This window comes from Brassica rapa, chromosome A09 (genome assembly GCF_000309985.2).
Source record: "Brassica rapa cultivar Chiifu-401-42 chromosome A09, CAAS_Brap_v3.01, whole genome shotgun sequence".
NCBI classification, from domain to species: Eukaryota; Viridiplantae; Streptophyta; class Magnoliopsida; order Brassicales; family Brassicaceae; genus Brassica; species Brassica rapa.
In genome coordinates, this window is record NC_024803.2 from 33,986,775 (window position 1) to 33,999,321 (window position 12,547).

The 12,547-nt window shown below is 36.3% G+C and overlaps 2 protein-coding genes and 1 long non-coding RNA gene across 4 annotated transcripts; 1 reads left to right on the forward strand and 2 right to left on the reverse strand.

Annotated features, from left to right (window-relative positions):
• Positions 1-1,514: 1,514 nt before the first annotated feature.
• LOC103841224 lies at positions 1,515-7,868 on the forward strand. Of its 2 annotated transcripts, none has more exons than XM_009117742.3 (5): positions 1,515-2,022; positions 2,345-2,455; positions 2,608-2,688; positions 2,790-2,929; positions 7,633-7,868. In XM_009117742.3, exons 1-4 carry the CDS (start codon positions 1,798-1,800, stop codon positions 2,868-2,870), a joined length of 498 nt encoding a protein of 165 aa, XP_009115990.1. In that variant the 5' UTR covers positions 1,515-1,797; the 3' UTR covers positions 2,871-2,929; positions 7,633-7,868. The 2 variants fall into 2 exon arrangements, with proteins under 2 accessions (XP_009115990.1, XP_009115991.1); XM_009117743.3 differs by having other exon boundaries at positions 1,518-2,022; positions 2,799-2,929.
• On the reverse strand, positions 5,356-7,602 carry LOC108869600. Its single transcript, XR_004451906.1, has 2 exons — positions 6,769-7,602; positions 5,356-6,646 (listed from the first exon to the last, which is right to left on the reverse strand). It is a non-coding gene; the product is annotated as an uncharacterized LOC108869600 (long non-coding RNA).
• A 695-nt stretch (positions 7,869-8,563) lies between the features above and the next one.
• Positions 8,564-10,565, reverse strand: LOC103841225 (fructose-bisphosphate aldolase 8, cytosolic). Its single transcript, XM_009117745.3, has 3 exons — positions 10,311-10,565; positions 9,740-9,967; positions 8,564-9,581 (listed from the first exon to the last, which is right to left on the reverse strand). The coding sequence occupies exons 1-3, from the start codon at positions 10,336-10,338 to the stop codon at positions 8,761-8,763; spliced, it is 1,077 nt and encodes a 358-aa protein (XP_009115993.2). The 5' UTR covers positions 10,339-10,565; the 3' UTR covers positions 8,564-8,760.
• Between the last annotated feature and the right edge of the window lie 1,982 nt (positions 10,566-12,547).

Below are 12,547 nucleotides of genomic sequence, written 5' to 3' on the forward strand. Positions count from 1 at the left end.
ATCCGAAAATCCGAACCGAACCCGATCCGATAAAAATGAATCCGAACCGATCCGAATCCGACATAAATACCGAATGGATCTTGTTTTGTGGTATTTCGGGTTATGGGTATTATCCGAACCGAACCCGAAATTAAATGGATATCCGATAGAACCCGAAACATTCAAAATGCCAAAAAAGAACTTGTACCAAACATGATCTCAATTCCTGATATGTAGCCAAAATACACTAAGATATTATTAAACATCTACAATAACTATCTACTACATGAAGGTTGATGGTTGAAAGTGGCGGTTGAGGCTTGAAATTTTTAGATTTTGGTTTTATTTTCATTGAATAATTTTTTTCATTTCATGAAAACTTATTTTTTCGTTTTATGATTTCATTTATTGGTTTTCTTTCTATCAATAATAATGTATACGACTTTGAATGATCATGTTTGATGTTTTTTTCTTATTTCTGAATCGATTTTACTTATGTTTTGGTTACAAAATAGGTACAAATCAAGTATTTTAAACCTGAAGAACCAATTTTACTTATGTTTTGGTTACAAAATATGTATAAATCAAGTATTTTAAAACCGAAGAACCGGTTGGAACCCAAAACCCGAAAGTACACCGGGTTGTACCGGTTCTTTGAAGATTTACTAACCCCGATCCGAACCCGATAAAACCCGAACCGGTCCCGAACCGAATTTTTATATAATCCGAATGGGGCTGATTTTGATAAACCCAAAAAACCGAGACCCGATTGGACAAAACCGAAACCCGACTGGGATCCCGAATGTCCAGGCCTAGAATATATAACGTTTTTCTTAAAAAAAAAACAAATGAAGAACTACTTTTCGTTTTCTACTATTTGATAGCGTGAAAAGTATATTTCTTAAACTATAATAAATGAAAAAAACAATGTACTATATTCCGTATTAGTATTTTCAAATTTAGAAAAAAGTCCGTATCAGTATCTCTGTATAACTATAATCACAAATATCTAGCAGTCTCTAAACGACCAGATATTTAAGGATTAGATCAACTGATCAAGGCTATTTATCACCTAATAATGAAGTATTACGGTTAAGATCCCACCAATTTGACATTAAAAAACGTTTAATTAGAAACAAAAATAAATTTGAAAAAATAGAACAATAATCATCAAACGGACACGTAATTAAAGTATAGTTTTGAGAAAGGCAAATCTCCAAAATAGCATATTTCTAAGTTTATATCACAAAAATAGCACTCATAAACTAAAATGACCAAAACAGCATTTTATCTTTTGAAAAATTTAAATTTTTTTATTTTTCAAAATTGAAATCTTATCCCCAAAACCTCATTTCTCAACTCTAAACCCTAAAACCTAAACTCTAAACCCTAAATTCTAAACCATAAATCTCACCCCTTGAGTGCTATTTTTGTGACTTTTGACCTTGAGTGCTAGTTTGAGAACAAAAACTTGATTTAGTGCTATTTTGGTCTTTTTCTGTTTTGAGAACTACGAACTTAACGGATACGTTAAAACAAAAGAGAAAGCAAACAAGATATAAAAGAGCGAGAAGAAGAGGACAGAGACAAGAGACCATCACCGCACTTAATCCACCACACACGTCCGCCATTACAAAAGCTGTTGCTTCGATTCAATCCCAAACAGTAAAAATAGGGTCAATCGAAGAACCCCACCGGAGTTCCACAGAGGAACTGCATCAGTCGCGTTCCTGCTGCGGCTTGAGGAAGAAGAAGAAGAACAACAATAGAAGTAACCATCACAAGGAAGAAGAAGAAGAAGAAGAAGAGAAACCAAAGATGCAGACGACGGATCTTGCTCAGCCGCAGAGCCAGCAGATGGTGAGCTTCAGCTTCAGCAGTCAGATGTCTAGAGAAGACGAGGAGATGGCTCGTTCTGCCCTCTCTGCGTTTAGGGCTAAAGAGGATGAGATCGAGAAGAGGAAAATGGAGGTTCGTGAACGGGTCAAGATTCAGCTTGGTCGGGTCGAGGAAGAAAACCGACGTCTCGCCAACATCCGCGAGGTTTGTCTGATTCTTGTTTTTTTCAAAACAGAGCAATGAACCTCTGTTTCTAACTCTGTCTCTGGTACATACTCTGTTTTATTGAGTCAACTAACTCGTAACTGACTCATCATTGGCTAATTAAATTCAAGATCTTATATTTGTAAGCTAATGGGTTTTGCATGTACTCAATTTGTTGAGTAAATAACAAGTTTCGTTGATAAATTTGTAAGTTTAAACTTACAAAGCAGCTCTGTGATCTGAACATTAGCTTTTTCTTCTTCTTGTTGGGTTTTTCATAAGTCAAGATTTTGACTTTTTGTGGAAATGATGATTGTTTCAGGAGCTTGAGTCTATGGCAGATCCAATGAGGAAAGAAGTTTCTTGGGTGCGTAAGAAGATCGATAGCGTCAATAAAGAACTCAAACCATTAGGCGCAACAGTTCAAAAGAAGGTACACTACGTTTTTCAAGAGTAGTTGCCACTAAAACATGTCCAATTACTACAAAGTTTGGGTCTTTACCAAACCCAAACTCAAAAATGCAATTCTTAAGTGTAACTCAGTATGATTGGGTTGTTATGATGTGTGTGGATGAAATGAAACAGGAAAGGGAGTACAAAGAAGCATTGGATACATTCAACGAGAAGAATCGTGAGAAAGTTCAGCTGCTTACCAAGCTAATGGAGGTTAGTTTCGAATTATAGGTTCTAATTTCTCTGAATCAGACATGCACTAACCGGTGTTGGTTTGTTTTTTTGTTTGTTCTTCTAAATTTCTCCCTGGGGAGATGGGACAGTTGGTTGGAGAAAGCGAGAAGCTGAGGCTGAAGAAACTTGAGGAGCTTAGCATGGGCATACAAACCGACTGATTCTCTTTCTCACAGACATAAGACCAACCAGTGAAGAACTAATTTGGCTTATTAGGGTTACTAGAGGCTTCGTCCGCGCTACGCGCGGAAAATGTTGAGTATTAATAAATTTGAGATTAAAAATTTAGACGATAGATATAAATCATGTCTTTTAGCATAAGTCTGCGACTAATCTCATGTAAACTCTTATTCAACAAAAAAAATGAAAAGATGGAATGTAGAAATCATAGATAAGATGGTGAACAACTGAAGAAGAGGTCGTGTGGATGTGATGGGATCTCTTTGAGTGAGAAAATAAACTTACAGTCATAATATTTTTGTTTGAATGTTGGTCTATCATTAATCAGATGAACTGTAAATTTGCATAGTTTTAGTATTATGTAGAGAAAATTTTGTTATTGATCTTAGAAATATTTTTGAGAGTATGTACATACCTTTTGATTTCGTACGTGACCCACGTGGACGACATCGTTTCCTTTTTTGCTTGTGGCCGTCTGAATTATTCGCATGGTGAAAATCAATTAGCTGTTTATCTTAAATTAGCAAAAAAAAAAAGAAGAAGAGTATAACTGTGATAGGACGCACTGAAATCCTTTTCTGAAGTTGGTGGATTCTTTGAGGAATGTGTTTCATGTGAGATATCATTGTAAAACATGCGATTTTAAGCAAGAGCATACATTCACCAGTATTACAAAGTTATAATATATTTAAATTAATATTCCGTTAATTATTAAATATTTGTTAAAAATAAAAATAATTTATTCTAATGTTGTTTGAATTGATAATATATGTACATACTTTTTTTTGAAAAATTATTAAGTCTGCGTGTGCAACCAAAACAATATCATTCATACAAAGAAAGAAGAAATTAATACGAAATTACAGTTGTCTTACCTACGAAACTTCTAATAGTATAGTTAGCTAACTTCTTAATACAAATTTTATATCATTGACTATATAGATAGATATTATTACATTGCTTACCACGTTCTTATCTGAAATACTTAATATATTTTCGGTGACTTCTAATATGTAATTTGCTTTGTCACATGTATTGCTTTTTGGTCTACAAATTGTATTAAATAAGTAAAATAGTTTTTTTTTATTTTTTTTTAAATGGTTAATTTAAATAAATTAGCACTCATCATTAAAATGGGTTATAATTTGTAAACTATATAATATTCTATACAAAAATAAATTTATTAACATAGGCTAAACTCTTATATCTATAACTATATATATACAAAATATAATAGTATATAATAAACTTTAGTTCATATACTATTTAAAAACATGTTATTAGAAAACCTTGAAATTTTGGTAATTCATTTAGAATACTAAAGAAAAATCAAATTTGAATTATAAATAAAATTTTCTTAAATAATATGATATATGCTACTATGCATAAAAATTTACTAAAATAATAGAGCTACATTATTTAAACAGAACAGAGTTTTTACTTATAAATTCTGTAAAATACTAAAAGGATAGATGTCAAAAGTATAATATAAATAAATGTAAAATGTGTTATATGCAAAATATATAAATCAAATAATAATATATTTTAAGGATGTTTTCTACTTAATTATTTCAGATAGTTATTTTATTGTACCTAACTTGAAATATATCAGTAAGTAAAAAACTAATATAAAGTTAAATGTATTAAAAAATCACTATCCAGTGACAAAAAAAATTAAAATCACTATATATTAATAATACCGAATAATAAATATAAACAATAATATCATAGAGTTAGACAATATATAACACTAAAATATAAATTATACATTTAGAACTTTGGTTTGGAGTCTGTTTTTGCAAGTCTTTCTCAGAATTATTTTATATTTAGTCTAAAATTTATCTTTATGTAATTGTAAATCCAATCTTTGATAAATAAAGCGGTTGAATAACGTTTTGGAGCAAAGATAATAAACGCAACAAATGGCCTCAAACAATTATAAACCTTAAGGGTAGAGCCTAGCTTAGAAGCAACAGAAAGTATACAAGCTTCTACACTGAATAATTCAAATCAGTTTTAAGATTTAGCCATGGCTTATTTCCGACTAAACACTGCAGAGAAAGAAGCAGGACATGACTTGTTTACCTGCAAGCGATGTGGCTTGGTCGGAGGGTGTGCTATCCATTCTAGTCTTGGACAGCGACTGTTGCAACCAACTCGTTGCAGAACAGATATGTCAATACAGATACCTGCTTACTAATATGTTGAGTTAATATTGATTCTATTTAGCTTACAGAGCTTCTGGAGAATAGTCGTGAGAAGGTGGGAGAGAGCGGCTGTTGGTTTAGGCAAGAAAGAGGTAGGTTTATGAGAGAATCGTTTCCAACAGAGTATTAGGCAAGAGTTCCACTATTTATTTCAAAGAAGCATTGTTAAGAATATTAACTTTCCTTTTCATGCGCAGATTGATATAAATATGTATTCTGTAATGATTTCGGAAAATACGTTTGTAGAGTAGACATCGAGAGGTATTAAAATGTTTGCTTTGATTGCGTAATAGTAAATCACAGTTTCAAATCATTAACGTAGGCAATTCAAGCAAAAAAAAAATGAATGATTAAAATCATTTTTTCTTCCACTTTGTTTCAAAACAGGGAGTCATTCTATATGACTAAAGGAAACTTCAATCCAAAAACATCAACAAAGAAAAAAAAACAAAGCAAATAGAGTGGTGCATATAGATGGAGCGCAAAGTCAATCCTGTCTTTTTGGATCACTGCTCGTGTGATGGTGCTCCATGGTGATGATTAATGGTGGGTGTTAGTTATGGCTAAACGTGTGTGCGTATTCACAATACGTGAGCGTTTAGTTTCTTCTGATTCTCACCTCCTCTTCAAGCATCTGCACACTGCATCATTTGAGACAATTGGAACAATTAAATCAAAATTTTCCTAAATTTTGGAAGTATCGTAAACAAAAAATATCAAAAGTGGAGTTTTGTCTTTACTACTACTACCTTCTGCTCCAAGAAACGAACCTGAGAAGATATAACTGTCCCTCTTTATGTCTGTGAATATTCACAAATTTAAAAGACTCGTAGCACTCTGTCCTCATCACACCAAATTGCAGCATAGGTAAATACAATACATAAAAGATCATAATACAATATGTAAATTGCTCAGAAGGATAAGAAGCAACCATATAACGAAATTGTATTAAAAAAACTTAAACATAAAAGTCAAAAACCAGAAGTCTGAAAAGAAAAGAACACAAAGCCAAAAGAGAAACATAAAAAAACGACTTGGAATATAGCAACAAAACAATCACTGCATAAGAAGATAAGTAGAAAACCCATTAGCCACTCTTGGGACGTTTTGTTGTAGGTACCTCACGAGGATATCTGTGTGATTGTTAATGGCTAATGAAACTATATGTGTGATTGTTAATGGTAATGCAGCAACAAAACAATTTAAATATGCAGACATCAAACATCAACTCTCATAATATACCAAACGTGTCATATACTCTGAATAATCAAACATGTCTTACCATAAAGATCACCCCTAGAGTCACAGTTGGCCCTAAACTCTTCATAGCTGTGGAACCTGAACCTATCGTCTGGAATCAAAACCGGAGGGTTCTCAAGCACTGACAAAGAAGAATTCCAAGAAAATGATACGGTGGCGACATGATCAGCAACCCGATATTGCTCTTTGCTCCTGGATCCGAAAAAGTTGCTCAGGTTATACACAAAACCAGCTACCAGATCAAATATCCCAACACGTCCGGCTGGGACAAAACCCTGAATCACGGTTCCCTGTGAACAAATACAAATCATCGATTAATATCATACTAAAGCAAGAGGAAGAGTTAAAAATCCAAACTCTATCAACCGACCAATATTAAAGCAAGAGGAAGAAGCTAAAAAGACAGACAAACCTCTTCGTCGATAAGGAGCATTTCTTGTCCAATCAGGGTTTTCGTGTTTGGATTGCGAGCCTCTCAGAAGTGAATCAAACGAAACCTCAGGCCAGCTTCGCGTGGGCCGGGTGAAACATCTCTGAACAACATCACTTGGTCGGCACGCGTGGGGGAGAGAGCGTTAGCAGCCTCTGGGTTCATCGGATTGGAGGACGAAACAGCAGCCTTCTCGTTAGGTTTCATCACAGTCACGGAGGTAGCAATGGACTTCGGTTTGGTTTCACAGACGCGGAGGAGTCGACGGTCTTGCGGTCGGTGGAGATCGGAGATTTGCTGGTGTGTTCCATCGCGATGAATGTTAGAGAGAAAGTTATCAATCTTGATAGAAAATATAAGATGAGAAAACAGATTTATAAATAGGAAAATGGAGAGGAAGGCGAAAGGATCCATTGAATGAGCTTAGCTAAGGTTTTATTAGAGGAGTTACTGGCGTTATTAGTCAGTAAAACAGATTTGGAGAAGAGAGAGATGGAAGAGATGGAAGTTGAAAAGAGAGATGGAAGATTACGGATTTGGAGAAAAGAGAGATGGAAGATATGGAAGTTGGAAAGAGAGATGAAAGATTTTTTAGCAAAAAAAAAGAAAAAAAAGAGAGATGGAAGATGGAAGAACGTATTAGGGTTACGACAACAACGCTTAAGACATCGGGCCAGCAGAGAGTGGGTTCAGAACATGCAAATAAAACAGGCCGAAAACATCAACAGCCCAAACCAACTTAACTCACCGATGACGTGGCTATTTGCTGCATTATTACTGGACGAATTTCCTGTCCGACGTGGACACTCTAAAAAGCCTCCCTCAAGCCCTTTTAATATAGTATAGATGTTATGGTTCTCTTTGATGTATTTATTTATCTATTTGTCTTTCGTCTAAGTGTTTTAGTTTTACTAAATGGTTTGTGGGTTGATTTGTAGAACTATGATGGGTGTTTATGTTGTTTTTGATTAACCATATTATGAAGGCAGATGAGAGATAATGCTGAATGCTAAATGATTTGTAGGTTTGGATAATCTTTTTTCCTGTTCATTTTCAAATATTATTATTACTTTTTTTTTTCAGTTTTTGGCTTTATTTTAATTTATTTCCCCCCCCCCCCCCCCCTAACTATTTTCTTAGCTTTTTCACTTCTTTGGAAAGGAGCCTCTCGCCGACGACGAGCGTGTGCTTTTGAAACTGAAACAAACTGACTTCCTGTCAAAGTCATGGTGGTCTTGCTTGACTCACAATAGACGCAATAATAATATTAATTAGTATGTGGGGTTTGAACATTTCCCACAAACTCAAATGTTCAACATATTAAAATAACATCACTACTTGATCTCTTTAGAATAAACCCTTACACAGCTAATCAACATCTCTTTTTCTTTGAATTAAATAGTAGATAGGACCATTTAATCGAAGTGGAACGATAGAAATATTCGGTTCCTACAAACAAAGCAATATGCTAATCTTAACATTTTACCAATATATGTAGACTGCCAACCTATTTGGTCGAATATGATCTGGAAAGCAAAATGCTTTTATGATATTTGGTGGAGAACACTATAAAAAAGAGTCGGCCCAAGTTATATGCTGTTCTTCTCATTACATAATAAGTGGGCTTTCGACGCTTTCAGTGGAGAATAATTGTGAGGTGACGTGAAAACTTCATTTTGTTGATTTGATTCTGTAGGTAGAGAGAATCACTTATCTTTCATTGATCCATAAATTGATTTCATGTGCACTTGTTCTTGAAATTCAAATCCATAAAAAGTTCACTAACAGAAATAAACTCAGATGGCATTTTATTTTGGCGTTTTTAAACACTCATCATTCTTAAATCAAAACACAAATCGAAAAACAAAAATAGAAAAGCCGATAATGTCAAGGAAAAAGTAGAAGAAACCCATAGAAATATATCGAGGGTGTGTTGATGAGGACGTGACAACAGAAACCATTGACAGACGATTCTCAGTACTTGTAGTCCTTCACGTGAAGGCTCTCTGCAGCTCCATCACCAAGCTTAGCATCACCTTTGTACGTTCCAAGTGTGGCTTCAGAGTTAGCCTTGCACCTCACATACAACGCCTCTTGAGCAGCCTTAACATTCTCCTCTTTCCCCGCCCATGTCTTCAATGTGCTCTGTTGCAACGCACGTCCGAAGGAGAAAGACAACGACCATGGCTTCTTGGTCTTCAACTGGTTCATCGCGTTCAAGTTCTTAGTCGCCTCCTCCTCGCTCTGTCCACCGGACAAGAAAACAATAGCTGGAACAGCTGCTGGTACCGTTCTCTGAAGAGCACGGACGGTGTGCTCAGCGATAACCTCAGGTGCAACCTTGGCACTGTCGGATCCAGGCGTCACCATGTTAGGCTTCAACAAAGTTCCCTCTAGCAAAACGTGGTGGTCGCTAAGAGCCTTGTAGCAAGCCGCAAGGACACGCTCGGTGACGGCAGCACACTTGTGGATGTCGTGGGATCCGTCGACAAGGATCTCAGGCTCAACGATCGGTACAAGACCGTTCTCCTGGCAGATGACAGCGTATCTAGCCAACCCGTAAGCGTTCTCGTGGATAGAATGCTCTGATGGCTCGTTCTCGCCGATCTTGAGAACCGCACGCCATTTGGCGAAACGTGCACCAGCTTCGTAGTACTTCTTGCAACGCTCACCGAGACCGTCGAGACCTTGGGTGGTGGTCTCGCCGTTGGTTCCGGCTAGCTCAACGGTACCCTTGTCGACTTTGATACCTGGGAGGACTCCTCCTTCCTTCAAGATATCAACGAAAAGCTTGCCTGCGTACAAAACAAAAACAATAAGAAACCTCACATAAACAGAGACTAATTGTAAGAGAGATATAGTTAGAGGACTTAATTGTAATTAGTAAATGTTCAGAATTTACAATTAAGTCCTCTAACTATATCTCTCTTACACTAATGAATTGGATTCGTACCATCGGAGCTCTTTTGGTAAAGAGTCTCTTCGAAGAGGATGACACCGCTGAGGCAAGGGAGAGCACCGGGGGCGGTGAAGAGAAGCTCACGGAGAGCACGTCTGTTAGTCTCAACGTTCTCGACGTTGATGCTCGCGAGACGCTTTCCGATGGTACCGGTGGACTCATCGGCGGCGAGAATACCTTTTCCAGGTGTGCCGATGTATGCAGCGTTAGCGATCAGCTCATCTGCAGATGTTTCAAAACAGAAAAAAACGCATAAACGATTACGAACGATATAAAACTTCAGATCGCGAATACAGTTGATTAGATCGGATGATTTGGAGTGAAGACAGATCGATCAAGTATGCAACTAATGAACAGTGAATCGGATCTCTAAGCTATCAACAGATTCAATTCAACTCATACAACGAAGCAACTAATCCAGATCTAGAGAGTTAAAACACTCGATCACAATCCAAAACATCAGATCTAAAGCTTTATACGAAAACTACGCTAGTGAATCGAATACGCTTAGCTACGACGGGATAAGCAGATTCGAGTGATGATAGAGTGTGAGAGATATTTTTACCGGCGAATTTGCTGGTGAAGGCAGACATGGTTTTTGACGGAAAGATCGAGAAAGTTTTTGAGGAAGTAGGCAGACGAGAGAGATGGAAGCAAGTGGACCAGACGGTTTGGTATTTATAGATGCGGAGGAGAGTGTATTGGTTGGTGAAAAAGTAAATTTGAAGGGTTAGATCTGTGACATACTGACATGTTCTCCAAGAAATTGCTTCTCAGCCGTTGGATGTCACGTGGTTTTATTTGGCAGTTTCTGACTAATCTCGGTTTTACCCCTTATTAATTGAATCATAGAGGACTAGCTAGTTGAAGGGTAGTTTTGGTATCTTGTCGTGTTGCTTACGGTTAAGCACGACTTCGGCCGCACAGCGGCTCAAGCCTCCTCAGGCTCAACCTTCAAGCTAATTATGTAATGAGAAAATTGCCAAAACAGAATAAAAAAACAGGCTGGTTGTCCCTATGGTATAAATTCAATTTTGTCCATTTTATCTTCCTTTTACCCTTTTATTTCTGAAACTTAATAAAATAAATAGTTTTATGAATCAAAAAAATTATTAAAAATATAAACTATTAATAGAACACCAATATACACAAGCACATATTTTTATTTTTTTCAAAAACTTGATAAATAGAATTTCCAATTTACGTTCTACTAAAAGTAGAATTCGTCTTCTACGGAAATTGGGTTTGTAGAACGCAAAATCCAGAATAAACACGTACATCTACTTGTTTTGGAACGTAAAATCTACTTTTGATTCAATATCTAAATATGGGGAATGCGAATTCTACTAATTGTAAAGATATCTACTTTTCTGAAAAATGCAGTTTCTACTTTTAACAAGTATTCTACAATTTCTCGAACGTAAAATCTGAAAACTATACGAACGTCTACAAAAGGTAGAAATTACATTCCATATTATTTTCATGGTTCTACGCATTGTAGAAGGTGTCTTCTACGGATAAAATGATCTGTTTTTGGCGAAAATTAAGGAAAATCAGTTAACAAAATATTCTAAAAATATTCTAACTTCCTAAAATGGTTCTGATCGATTTTCTTTGTCAATTTTTTTTAAAAAAAACGATTTTGCCTTTCTTCTTCATCATGAATCTGTGATTTTTTTCATAGTTTCTCTCTTTTGTAATCTAGAAACTTTTGTTCTAGATTAGATGCATATCTATACAATATGTGGTCTTTGGGAATTAGGTGCAACTACGGGATGGTTTTTTTCGGCTGACGGCAAAGGGGGTAGGCTACTGTTAGTGGAATCAAATTCTACTTTAGATGAATTAAAAAGGATGGTTTTGGAGGATTTTGGTATGGAAGAAGAAATCATAGCCGATTTGGAGTTAAGTTATCTACCTGCTGAGTGGATCAATACTTCAGGATGTCCACCTGTGATCATTGCAAACGATCGACAGCTTCATAATTTTGTTCGATTTGTTCAAAAGAGTGCTTCTACTCGATTGTGTGTCACATGTAAAGCTAAGGCTGAGAATCCGAATAAAGAAGCCTTTGATCTTAACAAACCGCCAGCTGATCCATGTACTCATGAAGAGAAAGAAAACTTGTTTGACAGTGGGGGCGAACCAGCTCCTGTGTATGCTGAGAGGCAGGGGAAGAAGAAGAATGAAAAGCGGAAAGGAGTCGCAGTTGACGAGGATGGGGACTATGATGCTGATACCATGATCTCTGAAAAAGAGAACATACATAAAATGTCAAAGTTTTCTCTGCTCCATGTTGTTAAGGTCGGACAATTTTTTGAGAACAAAACTTTGTTGAAGGCGACTTTCGAGATGTGTGCAATGAAGCATAACTTTGACTACCAGGTTATCAAAATGGATAGACAACTTTGGTATGTTAGATGTGCGGATAATGCATGCGATTGGGGTGTTCGAGCAGAGTGTCTGAAGGATTCTACATATTTCATGATCAAGAAGTATGTCGGTAAACATACATGCGCACCTTCAAGCAAAACCAAAGGGGGTAAGACTGCTTCAGCAAAAACTATAGGCAGTCTGATTATGCATAAGTATGTAGGCGTCAAGGAAGGGCCGAAATGTAATGATATCATACAGATTATGCGTAGTGATCATGGATGTGAGATCTCAAAATCGTTAGCATGGGATGCGCGTGAATATGCGATCAGTGCAGTTAGAGGTATTCCAGAGAGAAGTTATGGGAAAATTCCAAAATACTTGCACATGCTGAGAGAGACTAATCCAGGTACACACACATCCCATGAG

Coding starts and splice junctions, on each gene's coding strand:
- LOC103841224 (XM_009117742.3), top strand. CDS start 1,798: ATGCAGACGACGGATCTTGCTCAGCCGCAGAGCCAGCAGATGGTGAGC. Junction 2,023..2,344: donor GTCTCGCCAACATCCGCGAG/GTTTGTCTGATT, acceptor TGATTGTTTCAG/GAGCTTGAGTCTATGGCAGA. Junction 2,689..2,789: donor TGCTTACCAAGCTAATGGAG/GTTAGTTTCGAA, acceptor CTCCCTGGGGAG/ATGGGACAGTTGGTTGGAGA.
- LOC103841225 (XM_009117745.3), bottom strand. CDS start 10,338: ATGTCTGCCTTCACCAGCAAATTCGCCG. Junction 9,968..10,310: donor CTTCACCAGCAAATTCGCCG/GTAAAAATATCT, acceptor AAACATCTGCAG/ATGAGCTGATCGCTAACGCT. Junction 9,582..9,739: donor TTACCAAAAGAGCTCCGATG/GTACGAATCCAA, acceptor TTTTGTACGCAG/GCAAGCTTTTCGTTGATATC.